We start from the raw sequence: 14537 nt of genomic DNA on the forward strand, positions 1-14537 counted from the left end.
TAGTGGATTTGAACTGCCAACCTCTCGGTTAGCAGCCATAGCTCTTAACCACTGCACCACCAGAACAAAAACATACACATTACAAAAAGTTTATCCCGTTAGTATTCAAATATATCCTATATTAAAAAAAAAAAAAAAAAAATTTTTTTTTTTTTTTAATATAAAGACAAGAGCCAATGTGTGACAATATAGTTACTTTTTTTAAAAACTGACAACATTCCAAGATAGGTGGTGCAGTGATTTGGGTACTTTCCTCTGGCTCCACTTCTGACTCCCACTTTCTCACAGTTCTTCCCTCCTCACCTCCCCCTGCCAGGTATGATTCTCTGTGTGGTCCCTTTGTCCCCTCGAGCAGTTACACGTCCGTCACTGTTGTCTCCTGCTTCTTGCCATGCTCAGAACTTAGGACTTCCCAACACTGATGCATCTGCTCTCCTTCCCCAGTGCCCACTAGACAAATATGGCGGCACCATGGCATCCAGCTGCCAGGTCATGAGAGTGGGCCCTCCGAGGCTTGGGCACCACAGAAACCTCTCATATTTGCTTGTACTCATATTTAACCCTTTTAAGTCTGTTTCCCCGTCATGAAGTACAACAGAGTGGAAATGAAAATGAGTACAAGTTTTCAAGTTTGGGACTCTAGGTGATATAACTATTTTTTTGAAAAAGAAATCAAGTGTTTGGTGAAGAAGAGGGTAAGATTCCTTTTGTAGCAGTTGAATTTGAAACTGATTATGCTTTGTATTCTATGTTCGAACAAAGCCAGGACTTTCCCGTGGGCTGTGAAGCCCATAATTTTAAAGAAAGCCAAAAGAAATCTAACAAGAATGATGATACCACAAATACCATTTCTACCACATATAATAAAAAAAATCACAAAAATCCTGTTGCTTCATCTCCATTCACACATTTTTTCATAGGATCTACCCATGGCCACGTGTACGTACAGATTTTTCTGTAACCTGGAAAATGTCTGTATAGTCAGTGGAGGCTCTCTCATTGGAATAAATACCCCAAAAATCATCCTTGGTTAAATATACTCCCCCACAGCAACCAATGCCTTACATACGGGGGTGAGGGACAAGGCCCAGACAACATGTGTTTAACGCAATTAAATATTCTAAAATATGTTTCCATATTAGGAATTCTCCTTGGGGAGAATTTTGGGCCTGGTTCAGGGGAACAGATGTTCCTGGCAGTATACTCAACTCCATCACTTGACCTTGGTATGGAGACAATGTCCACGAGCCTATCTGCATGTCATTGTGAGCCATGTGCCCATGAATGCTCTGAGGCAAGAGAAGGACGTACTTAAAACCACAGCATTAATCACATCTTGCTAAGGGCCAAAGCTGGACATGAGATTGTTGTTTTGCACTTAGGCAAGCTGCCTTTAACAGTCAGTCCCTCATCCCATGCCCATGAAACATAGAGTCTCCACCCAAGTGCAAGATCTCAGCCGGCACTGATGGAAGAAAGTGTGAAGCCCCTCTGTCCAACTTCATCCAGATCCTAGCTCCCAAAGCCAAGATCAAACTTTTAGCCAAAAGCTCACCACAAGAAAAAAAAAATACACCTTCTAGAATGAGAAATAGATTATTAAAGAATTTTCATTAAAAAGCAACTGAAAAGCCACTACATTTATTTAAAAACATTTCTGGAATTTGTATAAATAAACCACATCATATGATTAGCTTTCTAAGTAAAACAATTTTTAAACTTTGGAACAAACTTAAGCATCTCAAAATGTTTAACAGACATAACATTAAACTATTAAGAACATAGACACTTGACATGTCAATTAGGAACACATTAAAAGATTAAAATCTCATGAAATCTATAATCATCACTTCCTTATTATTTAGCAGGCAGTTTTTTAAGGAGAGAGGCCAGGAATCAGAGCCAGAGGAAATGGGCTCAGGCTCTTTCATTCACTAGGCATTGGCTTTGGGCAAGTTATTTAACCTCTGAATCTTGGTTATTAATTGGTATTTATTTCACAGACTGCTGTGAAAACTGTTATTATTACATATATTGAAGCACTTACTGATGAAGATCAGAGTACAGCCTTCAGTATGGATGACACCTCAACATAAAGAAAACAAAAATCCTCACAACTGAACCAATAAGCAACATCATGATCAGTGGAGAAAAGGTTGACATTGTCAAGGATTTTATTTTACCTGGATCCACAATCAACACCCATGGAAGCAGCAGTGAAGAAATCAAACAACGTATTGCATTGGGCAAATCTGCAAAAGACCTCTTTAAAATGTTAAAAAGCAAAGATGTCACTTTGAGGACTAAGGTACTCCTGACCTAAGCCAAATTTTCAATTGCCTCTTATGCACGTGAAAGCTGAACAGTGAATAAGAAAGACTGAAGAAGAATTGATGCCTTTGAATCATGATGCTGTTGAAGAATATTGACTATACCATGGACTGCCAGAAGAACGAATAAGTCTGTCTTGGAAGAAATACAGCCACAGTGTTCCTTGAAAGCAAGGATGGTGAGACTTCCCCTCACAAGACTTGGACATGTTATCAGGAGAGACCAGTACCTAGAGAAGGATATCATGCTTGGTAAAGCAGAGGGTCAGGGAAAAAGAGGAAGACCCTCAACGAGATGGACTGATACAGTGGGTATAACAACAGGCTCAAGCATAATAACGATTGTGAAGATGGTACAGGACCAGGCAGCGTTTCTTTCTGTTGTACATAGGGTCACTATGAGCTATAAGTCAGAACCGATTTGACAGCACCTGACAACAACTGTATACATAAAACTACATATATATGTTTTATATATCCCACCCCAAAGGTCAGTTTTATATATACATATATATAATTTTAAAAGGCCAACCTTAAGGCTTTTTTGTTTGTTTTCATTCTAATCATGGCATTCCAACACTGCTAAGGGCTATTATCAGTGTCAAAATTGGAAATCACAACTGAGAAAGAGAAGACGATTAACCTAAGGACCCACACAATAAAAACAGGTATCATACCATCTTATTAAGGTATTAATAACAATGTTATTGTTTGCCATCGAGTCAATTGTGACTCATAGTAACCCTATAGAATAAATATTAAATAAGCATTTACGGGCCATGCACTAATTATGATTATCCTTACTCTGTGAATAAGAAAACTGAAGCTTAGAAGGTTAAAAAATCTTCTTTAAGGGTCACACATTTAGCAGTTTCCTCAGTCTAAGATTGATTTAATTCTAGGTTCTTTGTTCTTAACTCTATGAGACATTGTGCCTGTAGGTTAATTAAAAAACTAAGAACACAATAAATAAAAGGACAAAGGAAAACGTCTTAGTTATCTAGCGTTGCTATAACAGAAATACCACAAGAGGACGGCTTTAACAAACAGAAATATATTTTCTCACAGTTTAGGAGGTTAGAAGCCTGAATTCAGGGTGCCGGCTCTAGAGATGGTTTTCTCTGTCAGCTCTAGGGGAAGGTCCTTGTCTTTTTAGCTTCTGTTTCCTGGGTCCTTGGATCTCTATGTGGCTTGACATCTACCTTCTCCATCTCTGCTTGCTTAACCTACTCTTTTTATATCTTTCAAGAAATTGACTCAAGACACACGCTATACTAATCCAGCCTCATTAATATAACAGACACAACCCATTCCCAAATGGGATTATAACCACAGACATAAAGATTAGGATTTACAACACATATTTTTGGGGCATGCAGTTTAATCCGTAACATTTCACACTTTGACTCCCCAAAATTCATGTCCTTGCCACATGCAAAACACATTCACCCCATCACATCATCCCGAAAGTCTTAAATCAACTCTAAAGTCTAAAATCTCATCTTCTGAATCACCTAAATGAAATAGGGTGAGACTTTAGGTGTATTCCATTTTGGGAAATATAGTCTACAGGTAATCTGTTTCTAAAGTACGATGGTGGAATAGGCACCATGCAGACATTTCCATTACAAATTGGAGAAATTGGAGAGAAAAAAGGGATAATGGGCACCAAGCAAGTCCAAAACCCAGCAGAACAACTTCCATTAACTCTCAAGTCTTCAAAATAGTCCTCCTTTGGGTCCATCTGGGCAAGGGCCCAGCCCTCCAGACTCTGAGTGTTAACTGTGCTCTGTGGATTCTGGATGGAGGCCCCTTAGCCCTGGGCTTCATCTCCACTTTCCAGGTCCACTGCGATAGCAACTCTGCTCCCTTAGCTTTGGGTGGCCCCATTCTCCTATTCCATCTGAGTGGCAACCCCACCCCATTGGCCCCATTAGGCACTGTTCTTCTGCACCTTAGGCATGGCAGTCCTGTCCCCTTAGCTTTGGGCAATGGCCCCATCCCCCTGGCAGTCAGGAAAGACAGCCCCAAACTCGAGAACCAAGTGGTTGAAGATCTGTCTCTTTGAAACCCAGCAGGCCATGGCCCCACCCTTTGAAACCTAGGAGGCCACGGCCACACCCTCTGAAACAGAGGCAGCACTTCTTCCTGTGATGCTTCCAACAGTTCTACTGATCTCTGAATTGCTCTAGGAATGGTCCATTTCTTTTCTTAGAGGACACAAGAGATGTTGCTCCTTTGGCCTCTTTCCTGCCTTTAGAATTCTAAGAGGCAGACAGTTTTCTTTCCTTCCATCCTGTCCCTGTCCCCTTCAGTCTAAGCTGATGGATTTTCTGCCATGGAGGTTGGTTAGATCCATCAGCCACAGGCTTGATCTCCTTAACAAAAGACTGAGTCACCAGGTCCTTACTGAGAGTTTTAGGGCACTTGTCTTAGTTTATACAATTTTCCTAATCCTTAAGTTCTGGTTTCATTTTGCACAGTTCATTTTAAGTCCATCTTTTTGCTTTTGCATTTTACTATAAGCGACAAGCAGAAACCACTTGGCCTCTTTAAGATCTTGCTTAGAAATCTCCACAGCCAGATATCCAAGTTCATCACTTACACGCTCTACCTTCCACCAAGCATTTGAGCGTAATTCAGGCAAATTCTTTGCCATTGCTTAAAAAGCTTTACCCTTCCTCCATTGTCCAATCACATGCTCATCATTTTCTTTTAAAGCTTCACCAGAAGCACATTTAACATCTGCATTTCTAGCAACATTCTGCTGAGAGTGCTATATGTTATTTTGTAAGATGATTGAGATTTTCTCTATAGCTATCATTACTTCCTTCTGAGCCCTCACCAGAATTGCCTTTGACATCCATGATTTTACCAACAGTCTCTTCCAGGTAATCTAGGCTTTTACTATCAGGCACCTTAAGACTATTCCAGCTTCCACCCATTGTCCAATTCCAAAACCACTTCCACATTTTACATATTTGTTAGAGTAGCACCCTATTCTCTGATACCAAATTCTGTCTCAGTTACCTAGTGCTTCTCTAATAGAAATACCACAAGTGGGTGGCTTTAACAAGCAGAAATTTATTTTTTCACAGTTTAGGATACTTGAAGTCCGAAATCAAAATGCTGGCTCTAGGGGAAGGTTTTCTCTCTGTGTCAGCTCTGGGGAAAGGTCCTTGTCTCTTTAGCTTCTGTTTCCTAGTTCCTTGAGAACTCCATGTGGTGTGGCATCTATCTTCACCCATCTGTGCTTGCTTAATCTGGAGACACACCCTATACTAATCCTGACTTATTAACATAACAAAAACAACCCATCCTCAAATGGGATTAAAAGCACAGGCATAGAGGTTAGGATCTGCAACACATATTTTGACGGGACACAATTCAATCCAAAACACAAAGTAATGAAGAGATACTTTTCATAATCCTCAGAGGAGGAAACCATGACTTTGCTATAGTGTCTTCCCCATACCCCACCCCCAATTCTACAATTGTCTCCAAAAGCTTTAACATGTTCCCAATCATTCTGCTGTCACCATCTGGCAATCAACCTATGCCTCACATACTAAAAAAAAAAAAAATTTTTTTTTTTTTTTTACAGAGCTAAAAATAGGAGATCACCAGTGAAGAACACACAAAATAAAACTCCTTGGCATGATGTTCAAAAGTAGTTATCACTTGCCAACACCCTCCCCTTCCGCTGCCCCCAGCTTATCTTCCCAACCCCATATACTCCTTTCTTGTGTCTTAGGATCCAGTCTAATAAATATTGTGACCAGTCCCAAGCCTGTCTCTCAGTACTGCCTCCAGGCATTTCCTGGTGTCCTCTGCTCCATGTAGAAGGTGATTTTTTTTCCAACTCTGCCTCTTTCAATCATCCATTTGAATTTCCCAAAGCCCTCTCCATCTCTCCTCTGCAACATTTATCAGATACCACATTCTAATGAACTTTACATCCATAGCAACAGCTTGATCGACACCTTGACATAGAACTATAACTTATTAGTACTAGAAAGAATCTTAGAATTGATCAAATCCAGTGATTTTCATCTTATAGAAGAGGAAAAAACAAACCAAATCTGTTGCCATCGAATCAATTCCAACTCATAACAACCATATAGGACAGAGTAGAACTGCCTCATAGTGTTTCCAAAGCTATAGTCTTTACAGAAGCAGACTGCCACATCTTTTTCCCTCAGAGCAGCTGATGGGTTCGAATCGCCAACCTCTTGTTTAGCAGTTGAGCACTTAACCACTGCGCTGCCACCAAAGCCTAAAGGCTTTGGTGACAGGCAAACAATAAATAGATGTGTTCCAGTTCCAGATGAGTTGGAGAATTTAGTTTCTCTCATGAGCCTTTCTCACAGAGCAAGAGATCTACTGGCAAAATGATACTTTGTTTACATTAGCATATTCTAAACCGGAGTTCTGCAGGACTGCAGCTATAAGATTCTAGAAAGTCAAAGGCAGGTAGAAAGCTAGGTTTCCTTCTGCAGGGCTTCTAGGAGCCTTTACAATGCTACCATCAACTGGGAATGTGCAAAAACAGGGGTTAAAACAGATGATTTTCAAACTGATTGAGCTACTGTCTCCTTTGTTCACAAAGGATACCTTTCATGAGGAACGTTCAGTGGAACACACCTGACAAACACTAACTTAAATGTTAATTTGCTAGTGATAAGTCACATTTTGGCAAATTCAGAATAAATACTTTTCACATGACTTATAAAATTTAATTTGTCAGAATCATTTGTCTAATTATACTTTTATGCTATTTTTATCATTATATGAAGACTGATGACATGTGAATATTTATGTCAAATTACCCTGGTGGCATAGTAGTTAAGAGCTACAGCTGCTAACCAAAAGGTCGGTAGTTCAACTGCACTAGGCGGTCCTCGGAAACACTATGGGGCAGTTCTACCCTGTCCTACAGGGTCGCTGTGAGTCAATGCTCAATGGCAATGGGTGGGTTTAAGTGATAATTAAATATTATGATGTATAAAGAATTAAGTAAATATTCCTGTCATTCTGAGTATATAATTTTACTTTTTAAGTTGAACATTTAATTTCCTTCTAACAATCTATTAATAGTATTACACTCTATTCAAACAAAACCATTAGCAAGACTAAGCAAGACCAGTGAATATAAACTGAACCTTAAAAATAAAGGTATTAGATGTGGATAACAAATTTATTTGAATCTGAAAGACTTTTTGTAGCAGAATGTGGAAGAGGAGTGAACTAAGATAAATTTACTAGAAATAGAATAAACATTTATTCTATGACCATGGAGTTTTGTCTTTAAAAAGTCAAAAAAAAAAGTTGGAAGTCATGGTTAAAAGCTTATACGTTTGGAGTGGAATTTCAAAATCTCGTGGAATCTAGAATTTCTGGAGCATGGAGGCTGGATGAACCCCGAAATTACTACTCCGAGATAACCTTTAAACCTTAAACCAAAAAGATCCCCTTAAGTCTTTCTTAAAACCAAACAATACTTTAGCTTAACAAGTAAAGAATGTCTACCTTGAGCATTATGTTCTTTTAAGATCTATACATGTAGGATCAGATTAACAACATCAACTCAAGATTGGATAGGAACCTGAAGGGGCAACGAGTCTGTGTTAATGGAAAAGGAACAACTCAGAAAAAGAAGGTGACAACGGTTGCACAACTCGAGGAATGTAATCAATGTCACTGAAACATACATATAGAAACTTGAATTGCTATATGTTTTTGCTGTGTATATTCTCAACAACGGCAACAACAAAAATAAATTATTTTTTAAAAGTTCATACATTTGTAATTCTAGGAACTTCTTCCAGATAACAATAAGATCCATTTAGAGTTAAAAAAAAAAAAAAAAGAAAGAAAGAAATTCCTTGTATATTCTTATTTAATACAGTTATAGAAGTCATTTAAATAAATTGCCAGGAGCCCCAGTGGTGCAATAGTAAAGCACTCAGGTGCTAATCAAAAGGCCAGTGGTTCGGACCTACCAGCGGCTTCAGGGGAGAAATACTTGGTGATCTGCTCCCAGAAAGATTACAGCCTCGGAAACCCTATGGGGCAATTCTACTGTGTCCTATAGGGTTGATAAGAGTCAGAATTGCCTGGAAGGCACACAACAACAAATAAATTGCTAGACATTGAACTTTCCAAAGAGTGGAATTTAAGTCTTAGCAGCATATTGCCAACATTGTCCTGTCCTCTGAACACAGAAAAAGTTTCTTCTGAAAATAAAAAATTAAAACACACTTGAAGTCACTTAAGTATAATCTTCCCATCATAACATCTGTGTTATGGAGGCACAGGTGTGGTGCATTCTTCAGTTTTTTTTTGAGGACCAAAATATCTTGTTTATTATAGATAAAGACTAGGTTGGAGAATATTGTGTAGGTCCGCAGGCAAGTAAATCTATTAAAATTAAAAATTTGACTAATGCAGTCCTAGACACAAGTCCAAGTTATGTTTTCTTTTGTGGTTTGCACTTTTGGTGCCATATTTAAGAAATCATTTCCTAGCCCAAGGTCATGAAGAACTGTCTCTATGTTTCCTTCTAAAAGCTTTATAGTTGTAGCTTTTAAATTTAGGTCTTCGATGCATTTTGAGTTAATTATTTTTATTTTAGAACAGTTTTAGATTTACAAAAAAAGTTTCAAGAATATTATAGAGTTCCCGTATACTCCACACCCAGTTTCTCTTATTATTAACATTACTAATGAATCCAACATCTTCCCAATTTAAATGAGAAATTTAATGATTAGAAACATGCCCTTATCATTTATTTTCTAGTCCACCCACTTCTCCTGGTTGAAGAAGTGTCAATACTAAGAATGTAGCCTGGCAGGACAACTGTCAGCAACAAGACCAAATACATGACTCGGGTGCCACCATATATTTACTTTATTCCATATGTTCAGCAAAACCATTTTCATTGTTCACTTTGCATATGTGCTGTGTATAGTACACCCACCAACCCAAATACATTGTCATTGGGTTGATTCTGACTCAAAGCGACCCTACAGGACAGAGTAGACTGTCCTATAGGTTTCCCAAGGCTGTAAATCTCTATGGAAGCAGACTGTGGCATCTCTCTCCTGCGGAATGGTTGGTGGATTCAAACTGCCAGCCTTTTGGTTAACAGCCGAGCGCTTAACCATTGTGCCACCAGGACTCCTGTGTATAGTATAATAGAGGACAAACTGAATTGAGGGGCTGGTTTAACTCTTAAATCAGTTGAACTTTCGTTGAACTTTCTGCAATGATGGAAATGTTCTGTATCTGTGTTGTCCAATATGGTAGCCGCTGGCCATGTTGATCACTTGAAACATGGCTAGTGCAACTGAGGACTTGAATTTTAAATTTTATTTAATGTGAATTGATTGAAATTTAAATGGCCACATATAGCTAGTGGGTATCATACTGGACAATGCAGCGTTAGATAATTCTTTAATCCAGTGTTAGCTGGTCCCAAGTTAGGCTATATCAGAGTCATCTAGGAAGCATGTAAAATGTACAGATTCCCTGCCCTGTTCAGGCAGATCCTGATTTTGAAGGGGTGGGTTGAGCCTGGGAGTCTTTATGCTAAGCACCCAAGGTGATTCTGATGTTCTGCTAAATTGAACAATTCTGGTGTGCACTTAGGTTCACCTGTGTGAGTGTGGACCCTGCCTGGGGCTAACAGGCACCTCCGCACCTTGAGACACAACAGCAATACTTACAATTCTTTACACTTATAAATGCATGCCAAAAGCCAGGCACTGCTAAACAATGAACTCAGGAAGGAATTGTGAACTTGTGTCCTGCCTCAGGGCCCAGCAGAGTGCCTCAGAAGAAACGAAGAGAGTGGCAGCCTGTGGTGACTACAAGTTGAGTCTTCAGGCAAATCATGACATGGTTCCTAAAGGAACTGTTCCATGAGCATTTTAACTCCATAGTTGCTACTACAAAGTTCAGCAGAAGGCTGTGGAAAAGAGCAGCCAAGAACTGTAGCTGAGTTGAGTGACTTCAGGCATACTGACCAAGGCAGCAAAAGAACAGGCAGATGGCCTCACAGACCAGGCAAAGCCAGGCTGCACAGACCAGGCATAACCAGACATGTCAGACCTACAGTGGCTATCAGGACAAAGATTTTGTGATAAGTTCCAGGGAGAGAGAGCCATAACTAACAGACAACTCTATAAGGCTTGAATGTCTGAAACGGATTTTAAGAATGTATAGTTACTAAGAGGGTCGCTATGAGTCGGAATTGACTCGACGGCACTGTTTTTTTTTTTTTTTTATAGTTAGTCTAGAAAAACCAGCCATCATGTTAATGCATATTTTACTCAATAGAGGGGCTGTGAAGCAAGCAGATTTAACCTTAAAAGACGAAAAACACAAAAAGCTCCAGGATGTACAACCCAGAAAACCAAGGCAATAAAATAAAAGTCATTAGCAGCATCCAGATCAATGTAGTCATGGTTATCGTTGTTTCTTAAAGATATAGTGATGTACTTTACAAAATGAACAAAAGGATGGTGTATACTTATACAAAAAAATGTGACTTGCTGTAATCTGTAATCTGTGTCTCTTAAGACACTCTCCTTAGTGTGCACAATGGGGCAACTGAGGCAAAAAAGCATTCCCATGCAAATCCGTTTTCATACAGAAAACCAAAACTGAGGGTAAGTGATCTCGTCTTCTGTAACAGCCAGATTGTGGTGAGATTAAATGTAAGAAAAATCACAACTTGTCTAATCAATGCAAAGAACTTTCGTGACCTACCCAGATGAAAGTGGAACTTCCAGTGACCTAAATAAAACAGAGGCCTTAGTGTCCTCCTTACCTTTCACTCACAGCTTGCCAATTGTTGACTAAAAAGTCCTTGGCGATGTATCGGCCGACTTCAGATGCTGCCACAACTTCGATTATGTTTGTTTCATTAAAATTGAGTGGAGATGTAGTGATGGCATATTCCATATATCTGCAAAAGCACATTTTCAAAAAAAATAAACAAGAATCCAACATAAAATGTTAATTTAAATAAATAGAATTAAAATCTCATATGGTTGTAAACTAGTAATGCACAAATATGCATTGTTTAAATTCTTACATTAGCTCATAGCCATCAAGTCGATTCCAACTCATAGTGACCCTATAGGACAGAGTAGAACTGCCCCATAGAGTTTCCAAGGAGCACCTGGTGGAATTGAACAGCTGACCTTTTTGTTAGCAGCCATAGCACTTAACCACTATGCCACCAGAGTTTCCAATTCTTACATTAGTGCACTTCTATTTTTCTCCCTTTGGTTTATTAACTGTATTCCTGTCCCAGGGACTTTCAAGGCAAGTTGATCATAATCACCTCTTAAGTATCCATGGGTCTTTACTGCAGCTCATAGCATAAGCAAGCTGAATCCTTTCTTCTTCCTTTGTTTTGTTAGTGTAGATACTTAACAAAAAGTCCCATTCTTTATCATTTCCCAAGGCAATGCCATAACATAAGATCACATTTTTAATTGGATAAGGTATTCTGTAAGGCATAACATGCAACGACATCTTTTACAGTAGTTAAGTTATACAGTTATCTGTGTTGTCAGGTATTTAAAAGTATAAATCTAGAAAAAACATTTGAGATTTCAGATATACAGATCAAAAGTAGGGGTCCAGAGTGGCAATTGTGGGAGCTTTCACCAGCATTAATGCCACAAGAGAGCAATAAATTTAGAAACTAAGGAGTTTTAAGGGAGAAGTTTTCAGGACTTTTAAGGGAGAATTACATAAACAGTATGTATTGATAATTTAGTTTGGTCTTGTATCTCATTATTTGTACTTCCTGTGAGTCCACTGGAGATGATATATTAGAGAGAATAAACCAAAATGACAGTCTGAGTCTCAGCACCCAGGGAGCCTACAAACTGAGAGAGATAGACTTGCTCTGATGAACTTAGATACATAACAATAATAAAAACCATGAAGAACGACCTTTAAGACTCAAAACAAGCACAGGGAGTTAAAATAAGTGCTTATCGGAGACTGCATTGGCAACGGAAAGTCCTGGGTGACAATTCACTGCATAAATTCTAATCTATCGTTATGCACAGATCTCTATTGGAAAAGAGTAAAAAAATAAAAAAGATACTTGAAAAGAATAGTAAGAGAGAGAAAGTGAAAACAAAATGATCAATCCCAGAGCATTAAAAGATAAATTGTTGGCGCTGAAACTGAACAGAAACAAGAGGAATTGTATTATTACTCTCACTCATTCTCTGGATGGTTCATCCATTTTCTGAAGAATTCTCTTGACATCTGTAGACAGTCTTCAAGGCCCAACCAACACGCAGTTCCAAAAAGTTTTTCCAGTGATGTTCTTAAAAGAAAAACAGTTTATTTTGCATCACTGCATTTATTTTCTCTGCCTCCAAGAATGTGTGTTTAATAAGAGAATGAGTATTTTAAAACATCCTTCCAGTAACATCAGGTTTTTTAAAAAATAGCTTTTGAGGATGACAAACATATTTAAGATTCAGAGAAATATTTGCTGAGAGGCCCTGGGCACCAAAAAGCTCCGAAGTCTGATATTTTTTGAAAGTTAGAAATAAATTACTGTCATCCTTCATCTTCCTCAAATACACGTGGGTGTATTCACACTCCACATCTGTGGCCAATTTCTTTTTCCTCCCTTTTACAATAATTGCCATATGGATTAAAAAAAAAAAAAAAAAGACTTTAGAGAACCTGCTATAATGCACTTAAAAATTAAATTATTTCTTTCTAAAAGTAAAGGAGAAGGAAGAGCTTATCTCTCCCCTCCAACAATGTACCTTCCCCCTTGTGAAGCTTCTGCTTCTTCCTTTTCTCTTCCTGGCTGTTAGGTTTATGTCCAGAAAAAAGAAGAAAAAGGGTTTTATTTTAATTATTTTGTTTTGTTTTGACAGTTGGCCAAGGGCGTATGTTATAATTCAAAAGAATACAATGAAAAGCTATAAAAAAAAAAAAAAAAAACCCCAGGTGGATAGTGGTTGCAGTGTGTCTCCCTACCCTTTCTAAATTTGGGGTCACAGATAAAGAAACCCAATCTGGCCATAAGTAAATGCAAGAGGAAAATTTCCATTGTTCCACCCTCTAGTTTCAACCTAGCCTGGCCTGACTTTGAGGAAGTGGAATGTCCAAGGGTGGAGGTCCTCTGAAACACTTTTGGGCATTCATTTGCAAAATCCCTCTCCCCACCAATCCCAACCCCAACCAAGCTGGCTGCAGCAAGATGTTCTGTAGAAGTGCTATCTAACTCCTCAACTTTGCTCTAGAGAAGAACTGGTCCCAGGATGCTACGGATAAAAAGTAAGCCACTTAAGTCCAATTAATGAGAGTCAAGGATATGGCTGGTTAAAATACAAGCTACCTGATTAAACACACTTTTACCTTTCCATTCTTTCACACAACTTGCCTACCCACTCTCTAACCCATCTGGTCCTCGTGTCTTCCACCTACTTGTCCATTTAACCCTATATCCTCCCAGGCACTTAAAGCCCTATGCTCTAGCACTAAAATTTCTACACATTTTGAAGCATATTCTTAAGAGAGAATAATCATATTTTGTATATTCTCTATTTCTTGTTTAGTTTAATTGATTTAAGTTTGGCATTGACCAGAATGAACTTGTAGATATAAGTTCTGTACCATTGTTGGTTACAAACTCCCTACTATACCTAGAAGCCCAGCCTACAACACGCACCTCTGGTCACAGAGAAGCCAGCACTACCACCAGGTCCACTTGGACTTCCACCTCATTCCCAGACCATCAAGAAAACGTGCTTACGCCCCTCACCAAACCAGTGTTCTGAAAGCCATCTACAAAAGTTACTCATGCTCACTCAAAAATGACTGGTGTATTTCTCTGTTAGTCTTTCCCATCATATTTGCATAATATTAGAAGTTTTGTTACTGGTAATATGCCAGGGGGAATTTTGTTCCCTGTGGCCTTCAATTCATTATTATTATACCTAGTTTTGCTTAGCACAACCCTTCACCAATAGTAGAATGCGCTTAGAATTTCTTCTGGTAGCCTAAGACACAAGGATTAGAGCTACAACTTCCTTTGTGTACATATGTGTCTCTGCATGTAAATTAAGAGCCTAAACAATTATTTCCTAATAGAATACATGTAGTCCACCAATCCCAGAGCTACTGCTCTCAAACAGCATACAGAATCTCTCAGTG

General features: G+C 38.7%; 1 protein-coding gene across 1 annotated transcript in view; it reads right to left on the reverse strand.

Moving 5' to 3' along the window:
• The window catches only part of LVRN (laeverin), a 105036-nt gene that overhangs the window by 24483 nt on the left and 66016 nt on the right, over nt 1-14537 (reverse strand). The window contains exons 16-18 of the mRNA XM_049873615.1: nt 12580-12687; nt 11683-11850; nt 11164-11301 (exon numbers count right to left, since the gene is read on the reverse strand). Coding sequence (XP_049729572.1) covers nt 11164-11301; nt 11683-11850; nt 12580-12687 — 414 coding nt within the window. The remainder of the gene's footprint in view (nt 1-11163; nt 11302-11682; nt 11851-12579; nt 12688-14537) is intronic.

Source organism: Elephas maximus, chromosome 2 (genome assembly GCF_024166365.1).
Source record: "Elephas maximus indicus isolate mEleMax1 chromosome 2, mEleMax1 primary haplotype, whole genome shotgun sequence".
In the NCBI taxonomy this organism is placed as follows: Eukaryota; Metazoa; Chordata; class Mammalia; order Proboscidea; family Elephantidae; genus Elephas; species Elephas maximus.